Source organism: Mastomys coucha, unplaced genomic scaffold (assembly GCF_008632895.1).
Source record: "Mastomys coucha isolate ucsf_1 unplaced genomic scaffold, UCSF_Mcou_1 pScaffold3, whole genome shotgun sequence".
NCBI lineage: Eukaryota > Metazoa > Chordata > Mammalia > Rodentia > Muridae > Mastomys > Mastomys coucha.
Genome location: NW_022196909.1, coordinates 71,205,935 through 71,226,804, shown reverse-complemented (window position 1 = coordinate 71,226,804; position 20,870 = coordinate 71,205,935). Strand labels below are relative to the sequence as shown.

Here is a 20,870-nt window from a genome sequence, read left to right as displayed (position 1 = left end):
CCCAGGGGCTGGGGTCACTTCTAGGCTGTGCAATGGAGCTGTGTCCTCTTATCTCAGGGTCTTTGCACAGACCCAGTCTCCAGAGGATACGTTCAGAGAGCAGCATTCCTGCTCTGCTGCTGCCTGCTAGCAGCTCCCCCAGTTGTGACAGCTTCACATGTCCCCAGACAATGCTTAGCCTCCTTGAAGATGGGTCATCTTCTGTAAGCAGCACAGTTAAGAAGTGCTGTGGCAGCTGTGGGCTCCAGGGACAGGGTGACTGGGATGGCATCTCTGAGAGCCCGGTACCAGGCCTTATGTCCTGGCTACTTGGCACCAAGTGACCCACGGTGCTGACGGGCTCTGTCTCCGTGTCCCTCCTGGCAGTGACTCAGTGTCACAGGAATGTCACTGACTCTGTGTACCCTGCCAGGGTGCTACCACTGAACTCGAGGGGCGTTTGCCTAGAAACTTGCCTTCAGCTCATGGTTGCCCAGCCTGAGACCCGGACGCCAGGGTGCCTTGCCCCACAGGCTTGCTCAGGCTCCATCACATGCCTCCTGGCTTGATGTGATGGCAGCTGAGTGTCTGAGCAAGAGAGACCTGAGGAAAAGGAAGAGAGATTCAGAAGGGCCAACCTGGACTGAGGCTGAGTCGTTACAGTGTCCTCCTGACACACAGGAAGGCCTGGGCTTCGCCTGCAGCACCACAGAAACCCTGTGTGCTGGCATGTCTGAGAGTCCAGATTTCTAGGTCATCCTCAGCTACTTTGTGAGCTTGAGGCCAGCTTGTGCTACATGAAACCCTGTCTAAAATTGAGAAGAGGGGGAGGCAGGGGCCAGAGCCGGAGACATGGCTCACCTCTTGCAGAGGACCAGGGTTCAGTTCCCAGCACTCACAGGGCGGCACATAACTGTCTTAGTTCTAGTTCCTGGGAATCCTATGCCCTCTTCTGGCTTCTGCAGGTACTGCATGCACTGAGTGCACACCCAAAGTAAAAATTAAAAAACGAAGAAGGATAGCTGTTGAGGCTGGGGAGGCTGGCATGATGGGGAAGAGAGCAGCTTTGGGAGGACACACAAGAGGTGATGTGTTGGTCACTAGGACCCTGTGGTGTTGAGAAGCACAGTCAGAAATCCAGGGCTGGGAGCAGGGGTAGCCTTATGTGTGGGTGGGACCTGTGAATGAGGGGCCTGGGCAGTGGTCGATCTCCTGATTGCCTTAAACTACGAGAACAGCGTAGGACAGCCACTTGTCACCCCAGGCTGCCCAGTCTACATCTGATGTGCCCTAGCAAATGCCTGGCTTCTGTCTAGTTGGGCCTCGGAAGCAGGCCCAGACCTTTTAACCCAGCAGGCCTCCAGGAAACAGAACCTGGTTCTATTTGTGGTTGTTGGGTTTACTCTCGAGACAGGGTCTCACTATGTAGCCTATAGCTGGCCCAGAACTCACAGAGATCCTCCTGCCTCTTTCTCCTGAGTGTTGGGAGTGTGGTGTGTTTACTCCTGCCTAGTTGTCTGATGAGAGCCTGGTTCAAGTGGCCAGCTGTCACATGCCACACCCGCTTTAAGTTAGAAAGGTCACTTCCGCCGGGCGGTGGTGGCGCACGCCTTTAATCCTAGCACTTGGGAGGCAGAGGCAGGCGGATTTCCGAGTTCGAGGCTAGCCTGGTCTACAGAGTGAGTACCGGGACAGCCGGGGCTACAGAGAGAAACCCTGTCTCAAAAAACCAAAAAAAAAAAAAAAAAAAAAAAAAAAAAAAAAAAAAAAAGAAAGGTCACTTCCTGGGTATTGTCTGGAAGTACTGGCTGCCCGCACTAGGAGGGACAGGCCCCACAGGCCCCACAGACCCCACTGGCCCCACTGGCCCCACTTAGCCTCCCAGACAGGTTCCCACCTGGTTGCCACTTAGCTCAGGCTGATAGCCCAGCAGTCAGTAGGGTTCCCTTGGCTTCCGTCTAGCAAGCCTGTGCCCTTCCTGCGTCCCTCACCTCTCTGCTCTCCTTTCTCACAGATGAGTTTAAGTGCCCCATCAAGGAGGAAGTCGCCCTGACCAGTGGCGAGTGGGAGGTCTTGTCGAGGCATGGCTCCAAGGTACCCCATTGTCCCCAGCCCTCCAGCAGGCCAGGCATGTACTTGCTAGCCTCTGCCTTTTCCTGCAGCTTTTCGTCCCCTCCCCCCATCCCACAGGGGCCCCAAGACATGAATACTTGCCTCAGCAGGGAGGTGCACATGGGGAGGCCTGGCTCCCTAATGCTGCCCAGGACCCACCCTGCAGTCCACTGTATAAGCGTGCTGAGTGGAAGTCTGGCGGCCACTCACTTCTTCCTGGGACCTTCCCACATGGTGGCTGACACTTCACCCAAGCAAAGAATCAGAGTTAAAGATATTTTAGTCTGCTTCATGTATTTCTGATTTTTTTTTTCCAGTTTTTAACTTTGCATTGCTGGCCGTGGAACCAGGGTCTTCCTGAGTGCTAGGCACTTTCACACTGTGCTCTCCCCCAGGCACATGAAGTGGGAAATGCTCTGATTGCCCATACTGATGTGATACATCCCTACCTGTATTGCCATGGACAGGGCTTCCTCATGTGGCTTTGAACCTTTTCCTCTAGAATTAAGGGGAAAATGAGGCTGAAGCATTTTCAAATCTGCAAAGGGTAATGTGGATGGGCCTGTCATTCCAATAGTCTGAGGGGCTGATAAGGGAAAATTTTCATATTTAGGTTAGCTTGGGCTACACAGCCAGACTCAGCCTCAGAATAAAACAATTGGCTAGATATCTTTTTTATTTTTTATTTCTTTTTTTCAGAAAAGGTTTCATATAGCTCAGGCTGGCTTTGACTTCACTATGTAGCTGAGGGTCATCTTGAACCTCCCAAGTGCTAGGTTTACGCATGCTCCACCACACCCAGCTTATGTGGTGTTAGGGATGGAACACAGGGCTTTGTGCACGCTGCGTATGCTTTCTCCCCCTGGGTGCATCCGTGGGACCTACCGTAGCCTGTCCCTCATGCTCCACCCTCAGTCTGATGTGCTACAGGGCTGCTGCTGGCCTGGGCATAGGAGGGAGGAAGTGTTGGCCGAGGCACACTGGTCACATAGGTCCCCATTGCCTGCAGATCTGGGTCAACGAGCAGACGAAGCTGGTGTACTTTCAAGGTACAAAGGACACACCCCTGGAACATCACCTCTATGTGGTCAGCTACGAGTCGGCAGGCGAGATTGTGCGGCTCACCACACTTGGCTTCTCCCATAGCTGCTCCATGAGTCAGGTGTGCATGCCACACCATGCCCACCCCAGCTTCCCAGGGTCCGGGAGGATGAAAGTGTGGGGAAGCTGTTCCCTCTGATCCAGTCCACAGCCCTTGGCCTCTTAAAATACTCTAGAAGTCAGGCTGAAGCCTGTCCATTGAAGATGAAGCCTGGGTCTCTAGGCTGGGAACAGCCCTCACTGGGCAGGTTCATGATCTGCAAAGGGTGTGGCAATGATCCACAAGTGGGTAGGGTTGTACAGTGTCTCTGGGGAAGGTAGAAGCCTGCTCCTGTACACTGAGTGCCATCCTGTGGCCAGCAGAACTTCGACATGTTCGTGAGTCACTACAGCAGTGTTAGCACGCCACCCTGTGTGCATGTGTACAAGCTGAGCGGCCCTGATGATGACCCGCTGCACAAGCAACCTCGCTTCTGGGCCAGCATGATGGAGGCGGCCAGTGAGTAGTGTGGTCTCAGGGGGCTGGCCTGCCAGCGAGGTGGGAGAGGGTCGGGAGGGAGGAGGGCGAGGCAGACACCGGGCTGCCAATGACAGGTGCACACATGAGGAGTACTCATCTTGGGTCAAGAGAGGTTCCCTGTGACTCTCCTGACTCAGGTGTGGCTGCAGATGCAGGCTGGCACCCTGGGGGCTAGCCTGGGGTAATTTCAGTGACAGTGCTTCTGAGACCAGGTGTTTGGAAGTTGTAAGAGTTTTTTGTTATTGTTGTTGTTTGTTTTTGTTTTTTTGAGACAGGGTTTCTCTGTGTAGCCCTGGCTTTCCTGGAATTCACTCTGTACACCAGGCTGGCCTCCACCTCAGAGATCTGCCTGCCTCGGCCTCCGGAGGACTAGAATTGAAGGTGTGTGCCACCACTGCCGTGTGGAAGCTGTAAATTGGACAGGGAGCACAGGGTCAGGTAATCAGAGAGACCTCAGAATAAAGAAACTGTTCTGAGAAGTCACCTCCAGAGCCTGCGGTCCACTGCGGCTCTATCTGCAAAGTTTGAATTCCAGTTTCAGCACACAGGACTTAATCCACTGTCCTGAGCATGCCTTGGAAAGACCTAGGACAGTGTCAGGGGATCAGTGGCAGAATTTGGGCATATCAGAAGCCCCAGCTTCATCCCTAGAACCCATTCATCTTAGTCAGTGTTCCATTGCTGTGAGGAGACACCGTGACCAAGGCAACGCTTACAGTTCTGAGGTTCAGTCCATTGTCATCATGGTGGGAAATATGGCAGTGTCCAGGCAAGCATGGTGCTAGAGGCGGAGCTGGGAGTTGTACATCCATGAGCAACAGGAGACTGTGAACCACACTGGGCATAAGTATAGAAAACCTAAAAACCTGCCCCCACAGTGACACACACACTTCCTCTAACAAGGCCACACCTCCTAATAGTGCCACACCCTGTTGGTCAAGTATTCAAATACAGGAGTCTATGAGGGCATACCACATTCCACTCCCTGGCCCCCATTGGCTTACAGCCATAACATAATGCAAAATGCATTTAGTCCAACTTCAAAGGTCCCCATAGTCTGTCACATTCTCTCTCTCTTTTTTTTTTTTTTTTTTTTTTTGGTTTTTTTTTCGAGACAGGTTTTCTCTGTGTAGCCCTGGCTGTCCTGGAACTCACTCTGTAGACCAGGCTGGCCTCAAACTCTGAAATTCACTTGCCTCTGCCTCCCAAGTGCTGGGATTAAAGGCATGCGCCACCACACCCGGCTTGGCTATCACATTCTTAACAATGTTAAAAAATTCAAAGTTCAAAATCTCTTCTTAGATTCATGCAATCTCTTAACTATAATCCCCTATAAAATAAAAAAGCAGATCACACACTTCTAACATACAGTGGCACAGGATATACATTACTATTCCAAAATGTAGGGATGGGAGCATAGTGAGGAAATACTGGACTGAAAAAAGACTGCGAAAACCCCAAACACTGCATCTCCATATCTAATGTTGAAGGGTCTGCAGATTTCCAGCTCTTTCCAGCTTTGTTGACTGCAACACACTCTCTTCTTTCTCTTAGGCTGGCTCCATGTCCTGTTAGCAGGTCCCCTCAGCACGTATCCCATGGCTCTGGCATCTCTAACCTCTTGGGGCCCCCAGAGCATTCCAGGCTTCTCCTTCACAGCTTTATACAGCGGCCCTTCTGGGCCTCCGTACAAGGACATGCCTGCCACACACCTGGCTGCAGCAGCTTCCCTTAGTCACAAAGGGAGATTCCATAGCCCCTTTCTTCTCGCCTTGACTCTAACGCAGAACCAAATGGCTGAAGTTGTCAAGCTTTGCTGCTTACTGGGGCTAGAACATGGCATCCTTATTCAATTACATCTTCACCAGCTTTCTATTTTCAGTGGTTTCCTTCAGTGCCTAAGCTTGGCTTTCCTGGAACGTAGGACATCCCAGCCCTCAGGAAGTAGAGGCAGGAGGATTATAAGTTTGGGTCCAAGCCACCATGGGCTATAAAAAAATTGTGTCTTAGGAACAAGGCCTTGGTCCTCTTGGGCAGGTGACCAGTGTGGCTGTGTGCTATTCCTTGAGAAACAGAGCAGGAAACCCAAGGGCAGCCATGGTTGGGGTGGTGTGTGCACTGCTCTGAAGCCATTGTTGGCTTCCACCATACTCCAATTCCCCACAGTGGCCAGAACCCTGGAGTAGAGGAACCCTGGGGTGGGGCAAGTTCCTGGATTGCTCTACCCCTGTGGTGCCCTCCCCAAGGTCATGTTTCAGGCAAAAGCAGCAGAGGCAGGTAGGTCCACGGGCCAGGTCTTGCAGTGGGTATGGTCTCCCCAGCCTCTCCACATAGCACTTTTGTTTTCTCAGATTGCCCCCCAGACTATGTGCCCCCTGAGATCTTCCACTTCCACACCCGTGCAGATGTGCAGCTCTATGGCATGGTCTACAAGCCACACACCCTGCAGCCTGGGAGGAAGCACCCCACTGTGCTCTTTGTCTATGGGGGCCCACAGGTGGGTACACTCTGGCCCAGGCTTTGTCTCTCGAAGCCCCAGGGCTATCACTGACCACCCCCCAGCACCCTCGCAGCTCTCACCACCCCCCTTGCCTGTAGGTGCAGTTGGTAAACAACTCCTTCAAGGGCATCAAGTACCTGCGGCTAAACACACTGGCATCCTTGGGCTATGCTGTGGTAGTGATCGATGGTCGGGGCTCCTGTCAGCGGGGCCTGCATTTTGAGGGGGCCCTGAAAAATCAGATGGTGAGTCCTGCTTCTGCAGTGTGGGTCCTGGGGAACACAGGTGTCCTTTACTCTTCCCAACCCTGAGCGGGAAGGGAGATGATGGTGTCCCAAACACAGTCTAACACTATGGAGTTACCTCAGTCCAGGGAACCCAAGGGTATTACAAAAGAAGGGAACAGATAGGGTGCTGGGGACAGTGGCGTTTAGCGTGGTGACTGAGACGATGGTGATAGTCACAATGATTGTGATAGTCGTGATGTAGATGGTGAAGATGGTTGTGGTGATAATTATGATGGTGATGCTAATGGTGGCTGTGATACTGACGATGGTTTGATGGTGGTGATGATAGAGCTGATGGGGAGGTGGTGCCAGCCTGAAAACATAAAGAACAGCTTTAGCAGGGCCATTCTAGGCAGATACTTCTAAATACTACTTGGAGTCTAGTCTAAGAGGACAGGCTTCTCACTAGCAACATGGTGACGTGGTGTGGGATGCTAGTAATGCCCCAGTGGAAGTCACAAGAGGCTGGGTTTCCACAGGGCCAGGTGGAGATTGAGGACCAGGTGGAAGGCTTGCAGTACGTGGCTGAGAAGTATGGCTTCATTGACTTGAGCCGAGTCGCCATCCATGGCTGGTCCTACGGTGGCTTCCTCTCACTCATGGGGCTCATCCACAAGCCACAAGTGTTCAAGGTGGGTTTTACTCCTGTGTAGCCACCTGCAGCCTGATGCCCACCCACCCTTAGCCCCTTGTGCCCACCTCAGAGCCCCAACACAGAGCAAGTACCTTGGCAGGGGCCTTGCCACCTGGCTATCTCTCCCCGCAGCTGCCCCACGAGGCCGAGTCCCCCTCCTCATTGCCTGCCACCACCGGCCCCAGGATGGCATCCACCAGCAGCTCTATGTGGGAGGCCAAGCCCGGGACCCCCGCCTCGGAGAGGCAGAGGTGGGGCATGCTGTGAGGAGCAGCAGGGGGGCACAGGCCCCGGGACTGGCAGGGCACTGTGGGGCGGCGGCCATGAGGAGGCGGAGGAGGCTGGAAGGTGGGATGGGCCCTCCCTCCACATCCTTTTTGTCCCTGAGCAGCTTAAGGCCCACAGAACACATCTGAGAGCCCCCTTTCAGATACCACCCCCATGCATGAGCTTCCTAGACCCCCGCTGAGGCCCACAATCTTGGCCAAGGCCAGACTCCACATCCAACGCCTCTCTCCCTGCCCGATCCATCCCCTGTGTCTTCCAGGTAGCCATTGCGGGTGCTCCTGTCACTGTGTGGATGGCCTATGACACAGGGTACACGGAGCGATATATGGATGTCCCCGAAAATAATCAGCAAGGATATGAGGCAGGGTCCGTAGCCCTGCACGTGGAGAAGCTGCCCAATGAGTAAGCCACCCAGCTCCCATCCTCCCTGCCAGCTGTCCCGATGAGCTCAGGCATCCAGGTGCCTGTTGGGGTGTCATCAGACCAGGTCCCACCCCAGAAGTGCAGGATTTTGGGGATAAGTCTACAACTGGCTGTGGCACCTTGGCTCCCTCACAACTCCAGTAGCCCCATGAGCTCCTGTCTTGCGTTGATGACCTATCTAGAACTTGAAGTGTCACACATGGCCACCTGCCAAATGGAAGTGTCAGACACAGGTGGCTCCAGTGAGGCCTAGGCCTCTTCACTGTGTGGAAATCCCACCATTGCCTGGAGCCCTGCAGCCAGGCTCCTCCTATGCACTCAGCTGAGGTGTGCAAGCAGATGCCTGGGCTGCCAGGGCCCAGGCATCACTCCACTAGCATGGCTCTTTCTCTGCAGGGATGGAATATTCTAGAACTAGAGAAGTAAGTAATGGGTACACAATATCATGAAGCCACAAAAGCATCAAAGGCTGTCATTTGCCTGAGCATCACTGTTGCACATCAGTGTATAAAGCTGAAATAAAATGGCTAGGCCTAGGCCCCGTGGTAGTGTGTATGCCCAGCATGCAGGAAGCCCTGGGCCCCAACCCAGGCATGGCAGTGCATGGCCTGTCAGCCCAGCACTCAGGAGGTAGAGGCAGGAGGATCAGGAGTTGAGTGTCACCCTTAGCTATGTGGGCAGTTCAGAGGCAGCCCAGCTACATGAGACCTTGCCTCAAAAATAATTATATAAGTAAGCAAATTAAATTCAAAGAGAATATTCACCTTCTTGGTTACTCCTACCACTTTTGATATTCTGAGGAGTCACAGGTGGGAATATGCTTCCAGAACATTACACCATGCCTGGGCATGGGACTACTGTAGCCACCCCTTTCCCTCTGCTTCAGTCCTGCCTGCTGCACTGGAGCTGGGGAATAACTGTGAGCCTGTGGGCACTGCTCTACTGTCTGCCAGGGCCTTACCAGCTCCCCTGTCTCCTCTAGGCCTAACCGCCTGCTCATCCTCCATGGCTTCCTGGATGAGAACGTTCACTTTTTCCACACAAATTTCCTGGTATCCCAGCTGATCCGAGCAGGGAAGCCATACCAGCTTCAGGTACATGGTTTGTACATGGGGACCAAGGCAAAGTCCCAGGCTCCCACCCTATGCCCCTTCTATTGCCTGAGCTTCAAAGGGCCCTGCGTTCAGTCATGTCTTTCCTGACCAGCCCTTGCCAATGGTCACCATATCCCATACTGGGCATACTGGTCCTCAGTGACTACACCTCAGTGAGACTCCAGTATTGATGAATCCACTTGGCTACAGGCATGGGAGTTTCCCCAGTGATTAGAGACCCAAGAGCAGTTGCCTGAGGGAGGGGACATTTAGAGGTGCAGGAGTGAGTGGGTTGGTGAGGACTGAGGCCCAGGGAGCCCTAGACCCAGGCACAACCACGAGAGTGAGAGCCCTGAGCTTTGGGGACTTACTGCGGGGAGCCTTCTGGGATGGGGCCTACTGCAGAGGCAGGTCTTCAACCCCAAGGTGGTTAGACTGTGAGGGAGACACCAGACGACCAGGACAGTAGAGGGGCAAGGAGCCTTCCCTCAAGGAGGTGACTTTGCTTTCCCTAACTGCGGGAAGCTCGGGGATCTGAGGTTTGGGTGGGGTTGGTGTCGTCAGACTTGTCCATGGGTGGATTTAGAGCAGGCAAGGGTTTTCAGCCTTCCCCTACATCACACGTGGCTGGCAGCTGTGGTCTTCAGAAAAGATCCACTCACCCTAGACCTGGTGACAGTAACTAACCCATGCCGCCAAGGCCTCAGCTCCATGTGGTGAGCCATTAGTGCACCCCGCCTCATCAGTGCAGTGAGATCCCCAGGTGGGCCTGACCACAGCCCTGCCTCTTCTGCAGATCTACCCAAATGAGAGACATAGCATTCGCTGCCGTGAGTCCGGAGAGCATTACGAGGTGACGTTGCTGCACTTCCTGCAGGAACACCTGTGACCTCAGACCTGACTCCTTATTGCCACCGCTGCTTTTCTTGCGTTTTTGTAATCCTTTAATTTTTGAAGCTTCCAATTTGCTTGCTGCTGCTACCTGAGGGCCTGGACAGAGGTGGTGTCAGCCCCCATGCCGCCCGCCCTCAAGCTGGTGAGGAGAAGCCGCCATTGTGCCCACAACCTCCACCAGACTGCCATGGCCCCAAACTCGCAGCACCATCCCAGTGCAGAAGCATGTGCCACCTGCCCCCCTGCAGAGTCATGTGTATCTGGGGTGGGCGTTTTAAATAATTATTTAAAAGACAGGAAGTAAGCGGTACCGAGTAATGAAATTGAAGGTACAGCACTGGGCGTCTGGGGACCCCACGCTCTCCCAACGCCCAGACTACGTGGACCTGCCAAGCCCCTGTCTGGGCGCCTTCTACCCTGCCTGTCTGCTGCCCGGCTCTTCCCCACTTACCACCCTCGGGTGCCAGGTCGTGAGTAGGACCTGTCCTGACCTCAGGATGATAGCCCTTCCCCACTCCCTTCTACAAGAGTTCTGGCATAAAAAAGTAAAAAAGAAAAAGAAAAAACAAACCAACCAAACCAGAAACCACCTCTACATATTATGGAAAGAAAATATTTTTGTCAATTCTTATTCTTTTATAATTATGTGGTATGTAGACTCATTAAACAATTCCAAATGAAAATGATGCCGCTGTGAGGCTCCTCAAGTGGTGTTGGCTGGAGGGCAGAGGGATTGCAGGAGGCTCTGTGGGCCCTTGAAATGTCAGGCTGGGGACTGAGGGCAGGTGATGGGAGCATGGTGGATAGGACAGCCAGCGTGGGCTCCACCTCAGCGCTTAGGAGGCAGAACTCGGTGGGTCTCTGTGAGTTTCAGACCAGCTTTGTCTACAGAGGAAATTTCATGACAGCCAGGGCTACAGAGAAACCCTGTCTTAAAAAATCAATAATATTGGGCTGGCGAGATGGCTCAGCGGGTAAGAGCACTGACTGCTCTTCCAAAGGTCCTGAGTTCGGATCCCAGCAACCACATGGTGGCTCACAACCACCCGTAATGAGATCGGACGCCCTCTTCTGGTGCATCTGAAGGCAGCTACAGTAAATTACACAGGAGAGAGCGGGCCAGAGCCAGCGGGCCGGAGCCAGCAGGACCAGCAGAAGTCCGGAAATCAACAGCAGCCACACATGATAACTCACAGCTACAGTGTACCCATACACATAAAATAAATAAAAATAAATCTTTAAAAAAATCAATAATATTATAGAAAACCATTATTAAAGATGAAAGACTTCCTCATAAGTAATCTCCCGTGGGTCAGCTGGTCTTTTCTCTCAGGTTCTGTCCTAACCCTGGGATGCACACAAGTGGCCTCTGTGATTAGTGACACAGTCCATTCCTTTTCATTCGAAAGGAGTGTGGGAAACAGAAACGGGGCTCATGAGATGATGGCTCGGCAAGTTAAAGCACCTGCTGACAAGCCTGACAACCCAAGTGTGATTTCCAAAAGCCATTTGCATTAGAAAAAACTGGCCCTGCAAGCTGCCCTCTGACCTCCACACACTGAATAAATAATGTAAAGGGACAACTAACAGTGAGAGAATAGGATGGGAAATGACCAAGAGAGCAAATGAGCAGTTTAAGTGCTTGGATGGAAGCCCGGGGACAGCACAGCTCTGAGGTGGGACCTCATAGTTCTGAGAGGAAGCCTCCTCAGCAAAGGAGATGGAGCTCTTAAGGGAAGGCATCCCCGCCAGGCCGAGGAGCTCTTCTCCGTCCTCATTGCTTCTTTTCTCTTGGCTTCTTCTGAGGAGACAGTCACACCAGGCAGAAAATATCATGAAAGAAATTTATTGAGGAGTCCAGGATGTGGAGGGATAAATCCAGGGACAGCTGCCCTTTGTCTCCTGGGAGCAGACAGCTGGGAATTGGACAAGGGGCAGTGTTTATACTGGATTTCTGAGAGGGGCAGAATTTTTCAGTAGATATGTCCAGATTGAGGATTGGTGGAATTTCAAGTGCTGAGCTTGGTGGAGGCTCAGTGATTGGTGGGTTTTCCTGCTCAGTGATTGGTGGCTTTTTCCACCCCCTTTCCCCTGCATCATGCCCATAGATAAGGGTGGGAAGTCCTTCCCGGCTGCAGCCAGCTTTTGTAGGACTGTGAAAAGCAGTCAGTTGAGTGAGGGTTTTTTTGTTTTTTTTTTTTTCCGTTTTCTGAGACAGGGTTTCTCTGTGTAGCCCTGGCTGTCCTGGAACTCACTCTGTAGACCAGGCTGGCCTTGAACTCAGAAATCTGCCTGCCTCTTCCTCTCAAGTGCTGGGATTAAAAGCATGCGCCACCACTGTCTGGTTGAATGAGTCTTAACTTCCGGAGATCCAGTGAAAGATTCCACAAGGGACGGAACAGTGGAGACACTTTCCCAGACACAGATGGCTGACTCCACGAGTCCTCAACTCCATTAGCCTGTGCTATCTGTCACATAGACAATGCTCCAAGCTCCCAGCATTCTGGCTGGACTCCACCCCCAATCAACTGACCACAGCCAGGTGTGCCCTGCCCCACAGACAGGTAGCCCAGCCCACCATAAAAGGGGTGGTTTGCCCTTCCCCTTCGCTCTCTTTCTGTCTGTCTGTCTTCTTCTCTTTCTCTTCTCTTAGCCTTCTACTCTTCTTATCTTTACTTTCTCCTCCTCCCTTCCCCCTCTCTCCATGTGGCCATGGTTGGCCTCTACTTTCCTATCTTCTCTCTCCTTTCTATAATAGTTTTACCACCATGCATTGCCTCCTTTCAACTAGATGCGCTGTATTGGCCCAACATTTGTAGTCGCGAGACCCGACCAAGAATTCCTGCACACCCCCGAACCGCCGGGTGGCCGCTTCCTTTCCCTGCCCCCTCTCTCCCTTTGGCCCCAGAGCTGAGTGAGCTGCTCTGAGGCCCACAATTCTTTCACAGCTCCTCCTTGGTGTCCAGTGTCACCTGCAACACTCAAGGGGTAGAACCTGAGTCCTTGGCCTCCGTGAGGCCCAAGGACCCCACCCCAGTCCTGCAGCTGTCTCCCTCTGCTTCTTGTCTGGACTGGGATCGAGAAGGCCACCCAACAGAACAGAGCACACAGACACCCGAGTCCACGGCCCAGAGTACTGGACCTTGGGCAAGATGCAGGTCATCCTCTCCAATTCCTTTTGCTCCCCCACCACCTGGCGGGGCGGACACGATGGCAAGCTCGAGGCCGGACAAGCTTTTGCTGAGGCGACATCTCTGTGGGGCTGCTAGGGGTGGGGGAGGCTGGAGAGATGAGCCGCTCTGGACAGCTCCTGTAAGGGCTTGCAGGCTGAGATGTCACCAGTGCTGCCACTTTGGACAGAACTTGTGGGACACTTTAGTGCAGTGGCCTACAGGCTGGGGGGGGAGGAGGACCCTGCCACTACTCTGATGGCGTTGTGGTCCACTGCTCAGGGACTACAGGAGGACTGGGATGAGGCAGGCTAGGGTGGCACCAGCAGCCATCAGGGCTGTTGGAGGGGAAAGAGGCCCAGTACTTGTAAGTAGATAGGGGATCACTTGGCCCCTATCTAATTTTAAAAAGGGCTTAATTTTAAAAGTTACATACTTATTTTCTGTTGTGTAAGACTGCTTGCCTCAGTTCATGTGAAGTGAGGACAGTTTTAGGAGTTAGTTCTGCCACTACCTAGTTCCCAGGGCTGAAGGACGGTCAGCTGTCATGGCCACGAGCCCCTTTACTCGCTATTCCATCTAGCCGGCCAGCCAAAAGATGGGAAAATTAGGGCTGGAGAGATGGCTCAGCACTTAAGAGCACTGACTGCTCTTCTGAAGGTCCTGAGTTCAGATCCCAGCAATCACATGTTGGCTCACAACCATCTGTAATGAGATCTGATGCCATCTTCTGGTGTGTCTGAAGACAGCTACAGTGTACTTCCATATGATAAATAAACAAATCTTTAAAAAAAAAGAAGATGAGAAAAATTGATCAGTAGCAAGCAGAGGGCTGGCCAGGCATGCTTAAGGTCCCGTAACAGCAAAGCAAAACCTGTGACCCATAGGAGGCTGCAAAACTGGAAGAGTCCATTTTTAAAGTATTGTTATTATATTATTTTTATGTGTATATGGCATTCTACCTACATACATGTCTGTCTGTAGGCCACATGAATACCTGGTACCCGCGGAGGCCAGAAGAGGACATCGGATCTCTCAGAACTGGAGTTAAAGTTGTGAACCACTATGTGGGTGCTAGGCCTCCAATCTTGGTCCTCTAAAACAGCCAGTGCTCTTAATGGCTGAGCCATCAACCCAGCCCTTACAATAAAATATTATTGAATAAAACAAAATATGCCAGACAGTGGTGGCGCACGCCTTTAATCCCAGTACCTGGGAGGCAGAGGCAGGTGGATTTCTGACTTCGAGGCCAGCCTGGTCTACAGAGTGAGTTCCAAGACAGCCAGGGCTACACAGAGAAACCCTGTCTTGTAAAACAAACAAACAAACAAACAAAAAACAACCAAAAACCGTAAAAAAAAAAAAAAAAAAAAAAAAAAAAAAAAAAAAAAGTAAAATAAGTTACAAAACGAAAAACAGTCAACAGGTAGTGGTGGAGGCCTACGCCTTTAATCTCAGCACTCAGACAGCAGGGTCAGGCATATCTCTGAGTTTGGGGCCAGCTTGAAGAGAGTTCCAGGACCCTGTCTTGAAACCAAAAACCAATAGCCAAATAAGCAAATAAAAGTGAAGTAAACCAGCCAGGCGGTGGTGGCGCACGCCTTTAATCCCAGCACTTGGGAGGCAGAGGCAAGTGAATTTAGGAGTTCGAGGCCAGCCTGGTCTACAGAGTGAGTTCCAGGACAGCCAGGGCTACACAGAGAAACCCTGTCTCGGAAAAAAACAAAAAACAAAAAAAAAGTGAAGTAAACCATATTAACACGATAATCTAACAAAATTAAACACTGTCAACCCCCATGTAGTCCTGAAGTGAGTCCAGGAGCCCATTTAAGTGAGAAAAACTCTGACCCCAGCAGCACTGAGCTGGAGTCGCCCCAAGGCGTCCGCGAGCGCCAATCAGAGGCACGCAGAGCATCACGTGCCAAGGCGAGTCCCGCCCCGTCGCCGCCTTCCAAGCCAGCCGCCTGGTCGGGCGGGGGCGAGGTTGTCAGCGTTCCGCGCCTACGTGTCCCGCGCCTGTCACTCCACGTCTGCGAGCGCCTGCGCATTGCCCCGGAAGCAAGATGGCGGCCCCCAGCGGAGGCTTCTGGACTGCGGTGGTCCTGGCGGCCGCGACGCTGAAACTGGCGGCCGCTGTGTCTGAACCCACCACCGTGCCGTTTGACGTGAGGCCCGGAGGTGTGGTGCATTCCTTCTCCCAGGACGTAGGACCCGGGGTACGAGCTAAGCCTCCTCCAGGGGAATCGATGCCTAGGGATTGCGGGTACTGGGCGGAGCCAGACTGCCCATCTGGTGGTCCTGGAAACTGGCCAGAATGGCAGGGGCAGGGTTACCTGAAGAAGGGACGTGGCTGCCTCAGCGGTCTTCATTGCAGTCGTTCCCTACCTGCAAGGCGACTTCCCCTTGCCCATCTCGTTCTAGAAAAGGGAATGCCGGTTGATAAAAGCAGCGGATCTAAGGGACTGGTTATAACAGGTCGCACAAGGATTACTTACTGAACTTGGACTAGAGAGGTTGCATCCCCAAGCCTTACAGGAGTCCATCAACTCTCCTTACCCTGGCTGTGAGGCCGACACTCAGCCCCAGCTTGGCCTCTGTTACAGCTGTTCTTGAGGCCCTAGGCAGGGGCTCCAACTGTGAGGCACGCCCCTAGCTCCTCACTGGGAAAGTCTAGGTGGGACTTCACCCCAGTCACCCTCCCTGACCCTCACTGCTGGATTCTAGACAGGCTCAACCCTTGACCTTCTGGGCAGGGGCTGATGGATTTCCCAGTCCTCTTTGATCTGTTTTACACCAGGACAGCCCCTTGATAAGTCACCCAGGCTAGCGTATGTCCCAGTTTCCCAGTTTTGCCTCTGACTCCTGGATACCAGAGATGGTCCGCATACAGTGCCATGCCCAGTATGCTACGGTCTTGATTCTGAGTGTTGAGATCTTTGCCCTTCAGCTTCCTTTTATTTTTCCTTTTACAGAACAAGTTTACATGCACGTTCACCTATGCTTCCCAAGGAGGGACCAACGAGGTAAGTTACTCAGAGTGTGACACAACTGGTGTCAAGGGAGAGTGGCCAGACTCTTGAGGCACTGACTTCTCAGTCCCTTGAGCTTACCTTGGCTTTCACCTAATGCAATCAGCAATCAGTACCCATCCCTATTAATCTATGTGTAATCGGTGAGCCACTGTGATTCTTACTGTTTTAGTCATTTTGTTCCTGTTTTAAGATGGGGTCTTCCTGTGTAGGCCTTGCTGGATGACAGTGTCACTACCATGGGCGATGGGACCTTTGTTATCACACGATGATCTGTGCCTTAGGAGGCACACCTGAGCAGCCAGCCTGGAACAGTCCTCAGGGCAGCCTGTAAGCTGGCAAGAGGGCAGATTGCTCAGCAGGATACAGGGCATGGAAGTGAAGTGTTATAAGGTTAGCTGCCTGCACACTATGGGAGGCAACTGTCCCGAACACAGGCTGGTTCATTCAGTAGATATATTGGTATCTCCGGAACCTTGGACATGAATGTTCTGAGCAGAACTTTCCGTGGGATGAATGAGTGGAAGTGATGTAGTGTCCATGGGTAGACAGGTGTTCGCAGCACCTCAGTAGTAGGAATATCACACACCTGTGAATAAGAGTGTTGTGTATGGCATGGAGAGTGATAACGGCCCTGCCTGTGGCATTGAGTGAGTGGGTTTATTATGTACATAGCAAATAAGGAAAAGAAACAAGAGGCAGCATTTCTCAGAGGGGCTATTTTCAGAATGTGGAGGCTCTGGAACAGCACAGTAGCAGGAATTAGCAGACCTGTGGGGTGGCAGGAGCCCCTTGTGATTGACACAGGTAGGTCCTGGCAATGAAGGCCTCCCTTGGGAAGCCAGCAAGGGCAGTGATGGGCGTCCCTGGGCAAGGGCTGCCAGTGCCAGCCAGGGCTGGAAATATTCTCTGTGAGAACTGGATGGTTGTTTTGGTGTTTTGTTTTTGTTTTTGTTTTTATGTTTTAATCTTATGTATATGATTTTTGCTTGCATGAATGTCTGTGCACCAGCTGCATACCTGGTACCTGTGGAGACCAAAAAAGGGCCTCAGGTCTTTTGAAACTAGTTACAGATGGCTGTGAGCCACTGTGTGGTAGCAGGGAATAAAATTCAGGTCCTCTGAAAGAGCAGCCTATGCTCTTAGGTACAGAGCTGTCTCTCCAGCCCTAGCTGGTTTTTGGCTTTGGTTTTGGTTGATTGTGTTGGATTGTTGGTTTTTGATAGTCTCATGTAGCCCAGGCTCAATTCCTACACTTTAATAGCTAAAACTAAATCCTGGTTGTCCTGAGTGCTGGGTGCTAGGGTGACAGACATTCCCCATTGCCCACGTGCAAACCACTGACATTCCCTACTGTGTATGCACACACCATGGTCCATGCAGGGCAACTGGGAACAGGCTAGGTGGTGGTCCTGTGACCCTGAGGAAGCTGTCAGTGTGTGTGTTGGCACCAAGGCACTGGGCAGAGGAGGGGAAGGAGGGGAAGATGGCAGAGAGGAGGCAGGGGCTGGGGAATCTGGTCAGGAATGGAGCTAGAGCCCCATGCTAGACACTGATCCACAGTTCCCAACTGAATCTAGACAGGGTCTTACTGTTGCCGCTTGTTCTCAAGATGTCTCACAGGTAAAAAAGTGACTGGATAGTGTCTTGATCCACAGTAGAGCAGTGTCTGTGGCTCAAGTGTAGGATACAGAGCCTAGGAGGGACCATGTGTAGCAGGCCTTGCAAAGAGGCTAACTACCTGTCCTTGCTCACCACGCCTGTCCTCTCTCCCCAGCAATGGCAGATGAGCCTGGGGACAAGTGAAGACAGCCAGCACTTTACCTGCACCATCTGGAGGTGAGCCGTGCGCATATGTGCATATGCTGGGATGGAGGCTCTCTCTCTGTCTCTCTCTCTGCAGCCACTGTGCATGTGCAGGACAAGTGGGAACAGGCTGGGCAGTAGTCCTGTGACCCCAAGGAAGCTCCAGTGTGTGTGTTGGCACCAAGGCACTGGGCAGAGGAGGAGAGGGAGGGGAAGATGGCAGGGAGGAGGCAGGGGCTGGGGAATCTGGTCACACAGCAGGAAGTCACCAAAGTGCTGCTGATTCTCTTGTTCAGTTCTGGGGAAGCAGAAGCTGGGATATCAGGAGCTCGAGGCCAGTCTTGGCCACATAGTTAATTGGGGGCCATTCTGGGCTACCCCAGACCCTGTCTCAAAAACCAATCTTGAAACAAAAAGTCAACACCAAGAGATAGCCCTGACCCTAGAGCTGTCATCCCTCTCTTCCCCACTCCCTGGCACCCACAAAGCTACTTCCTACCTCTGGCTTTGGCATCCTGGAAACTTACCACCATGGAGTCCCACAGCACCGGGCTCTTTCCGGGGCCTTAGTTGGGTCTTCAACCCCACCCCCGTACTAACTCTGTCTTTCCACAGGCCCCAGGGGAAATCCTACCTCTACTTCACACAGTTCAAGGCTGAGTTGCGAGGTGCTGAGATCGAGTATGCCATGGCCTACGTGAGTGCCAGTCATGGGGACCTGAGGACGAAAGGGCCTGCAGGGCCTCAGATACCATTCACTGCAAAGGACAGGACCCCATGTCACTCAGCCACCCTGTTCACCCCCTAGGGCTCCCACCCAAGTTGAGGGCATCAGCAGGAGGCCCACTATAGGGGTGGTCCCTGCAGAGTGGCTTGGAGGAGCCAGGGTGACCTGGGTCAACTCCTGTCCCTCAAGTAGTCAATGATAGGTTCTTCCCTCAGAGCACCAGAGCCCTACAGCAGCCTCACCAAGTGTGTTTTTGGGAACTAAGGTGACAGACTGAGGCTGTCCATCACCTGTGATCTGACCCATTGCCTGGGCTCTGCTTGGCCTACTCCCTGGGAGTACCATATCCGCCCTAGCAAGCATGCCTGGCTTTAGGCCACAGTGCCCAGGAGACAAAACTGAGGGGACTGGAGGGGACTTCTCTCTTCATGACGTGTGTCTGCTGAAGTGCTCTGTTTTATTTTAGTCCAAAGCTGCATTTGAGAGAGAGAGTGATGTACCCCTGAAAAGTGAGGAGTTCGAAGTGACCAAGACAGCAGGTAGGTGAAGGTGGGTCCCAGCAGGTGGAAGGTACACTAGCACCCAGCCAGAGCCATTTGGAGAGAGGTGGAGGAGAGTCGTCATGACTATGCACTGCAGATCAGAAACTGTCTCTGAGAAAGGGCTGTGGGCTAAATACAAGCTGCTTTTGGGATGGACCCTGTGTCAAGGTTGTTCCAGTTTAGTTCACAGCATCCTAGTCACCAGTACCAGCCCACTTTCTGTTGCTGTGACAAGTCTGAGGCAGGCTGCTGTATAAAGTAAAAAGGACCATTCAGTGCCCTCTTCATCTAGAGGATCAAGTGTACCAAAGTACCTTTACTAGACTCTGAGGACCTGCTGAGGGAGACCTTGGCAGAGCCAGCGAAGACAGTCCACACCCTCACAAGAGCCTTCACTGGGGAATTCTAGGCAGAGGCTCCATGCCTACTATGCCCTCAGCTCCCTCACAAGGGGCCAGGGGAGGGGGATCCTAGGCAGGGACCCCACCTCACCATGTCTACTAGCCCCCTTTGTAATTTCCCAGTCTCTTTAAATTCCCCAGGCAGGCCAGGATCTCCTTGTGTCACCCTGCCACACCTGGCCTCTGTCGGCTCGATCTGCTCTCAGAATCCTGTCAGGGTTTACCTGTGCTTGTGTCTTGCAGTGTCTCACAGGCCTGGGGCCTTCAAAGCTGAGCTGTCCAAGCTGGTGATCGTAGCCAAGGCGGCACACTCGGAGCTGTGACCCTCACCTTTCCTGGGACTTCATGTCCTCTTTCCTCACGCACACTGGTCTAGGGCACTGGTTCCTATAGGAGCTGCATCGCCCTGCGCAGGTCACACTGTGTCATTCCACAGAGCTCTCTGAGCCCTGTCGCCTATTTCACCAGGGAAGGTGCAGGACATGTGCGGGTTGGCTTTCCTGAAGTCAGGACATGGCGTGGTTTCCCCTGTGAGCCACGGATGAGTGCCCTTATCCCAGGACCACTTTCTAACCCCATCCAGGGCACCTTCACTCAGGATGGGAAAGGCTAGAACAAATAAACAAATAAGTAACCGCCTTAGTGGAAGCTCTGTGGGCTCAGAACTCAGACATGGATTCTCACCGTTTTCTACAATAGCAGCAGCAGGTGCAGGCATATGGCCTCTCCTAATAATGACTGTCACATAGGTGCCGGCACAGTGGGTCACAAGGCAGCCAATGACTTTGCACCCACAAGGACTGGTCACTCTCTCCTGAGACAACATGTTGCCTTGATTCTACACTGTATTCTCTAATACTAGGACCCCAGGGCAAGGCCACTGTCCCCACTGATTCTGGATTCGGGCTTTGGAAGTCAGATGGAAGCAACATGTGTTTATATCTATCTTATGCTGTGTCTGTGAGTGTGTGTGAGAGAGAGCAAGCAAGAGCATGTGTGTGTGTGTGTGTGTGTGTGTGTGTGTGTGTATGAGAGAGAGTGTGTGTCTGAGTGCTATGAATCTGTGCTGTTAGAGAGAGAGAGAGAGTCTGAGTTAGTGAGTGTTGTGAATCTCTGCTGTTTGCGTGCCCGTGGAAACAAGAAGAGGGCATTGCATCCCCTGACACTGGAGTTACAGGTGGTTGTGAACCACCTGTGGGTGTTGGGAATTGAACCTGGGTCCTCTGCAAGAGCAACCAATGCTCTTAACTGCTGAGCCACCTTTACAGCCCTCGTAAGAAATCTTAAAAAAGTAGAATAAAGGGTGGGAGAGATGGTTCAGCAGGTAAGAGCACTGACTGCTCTTCCAGAGGTCCTGAGTTCA

At 52.5% G+C, this 20,870-nt stretch overlaps 2 protein-coding genes across 8 annotated transcripts in view; both read left to right on the top strand.

The window, feature by feature from the left end:
- Window positions 1-10,518, top strand: part of Dpp9 (dipeptidyl peptidase 9) — a 32,615-nt gene extending 22,097 nt beyond the window's left edge. For 4 of the 7 annotated variants that reach the window (XM_031348670.1, XM_031348673.1, XM_031348671.1 and 1 more), the window contains 9 exons: window positions 1,994-2,073; window positions 3,101-3,253; window positions 3,556-3,691; window positions 6,064-6,209; window positions 6,311-6,457; window positions 6,979-7,131; window positions 7,681-7,823; window positions 8,827-8,938; window positions 9,735-10,518. In XM_031348670.1, coding sequence (XP_031204530.1) covers window positions 1,994-2,073; window positions 3,101-3,253; window positions 3,556-3,691; window positions 6,064-6,209; window positions 6,311-6,457; window positions 6,979-7,131; window positions 7,681-7,823; window positions 8,827-8,938; window positions 9,735-9,827 — 1,163 coding nt within the window. In that variant the 3' untranslated portion in view covers window positions 9,828-10,518. Of the gene's footprint in view, window positions 1-1,993; window positions 2,074-3,100; window positions 3,254-3,555; window positions 3,692-6,063; window positions 6,210-6,310; window positions 6,458-6,978; window positions 7,136-7,265; window positions 7,385-7,680; window positions 7,824-8,826; window positions 8,939-9,734 lie in introns of those variants that run through there. The other 3 variants (XM_031348675.1, XM_031348669.1, XM_031348674.1) reach the window with 3 other exon arrangements.
- Window positions 10,519-14,999: 4,481 nt separating this feature from the next.
- Mydgf (myeloid derived growth factor) lies at window positions 15,000-20,145 on the top strand. The gene is made up of 6 exons (XM_031348712.1): window positions 15,000-15,218; window positions 15,975-16,025; window positions 17,809-17,870; window positions 18,453-18,534; window positions 19,031-19,103; window positions 19,751-20,145. The coding sequence occupies exons 1-6, from the start codon at window positions 15,066-15,068 to the stop codon at window positions 19,828-19,830; spliced, it is 501 nt and encodes a 166-aa protein (XP_031204572.1). The 5' UTR covers window positions 15,000-15,065; the 3' UTR covers window positions 19,831-20,145.
- Window positions 20,146-20,870: the final 725 nt, after the last annotated feature.

What these genes read in the sequence shown, in the direction of transcription:
- Mydgf (XM_031348712.1), top strand. Translation starts at nt 15,066, where the DNA reads ATGGCGGCCCCCAGCGGAGGCTTCTGGACTGCGGTGGTCCTGGCGGCC. An exon ending in TTTACCTGCACCATCTGGAG is followed by an intron (nt 17,871 to 18,452) that starts GTGAGCCGTGCG and finishes GTCTTTCCACAG; the next exon opens with GCCCCAGGGGAAATCCTACC. An exon ending in CGAAGTGACCAAGACAGCAG is followed by an intron (nt 19,104 to 19,750) that starts GTAGGTGAAGGT and finishes TGTGTCTTGCAG; the next exon opens with TGTCTCACAGGCCTGGGGCC.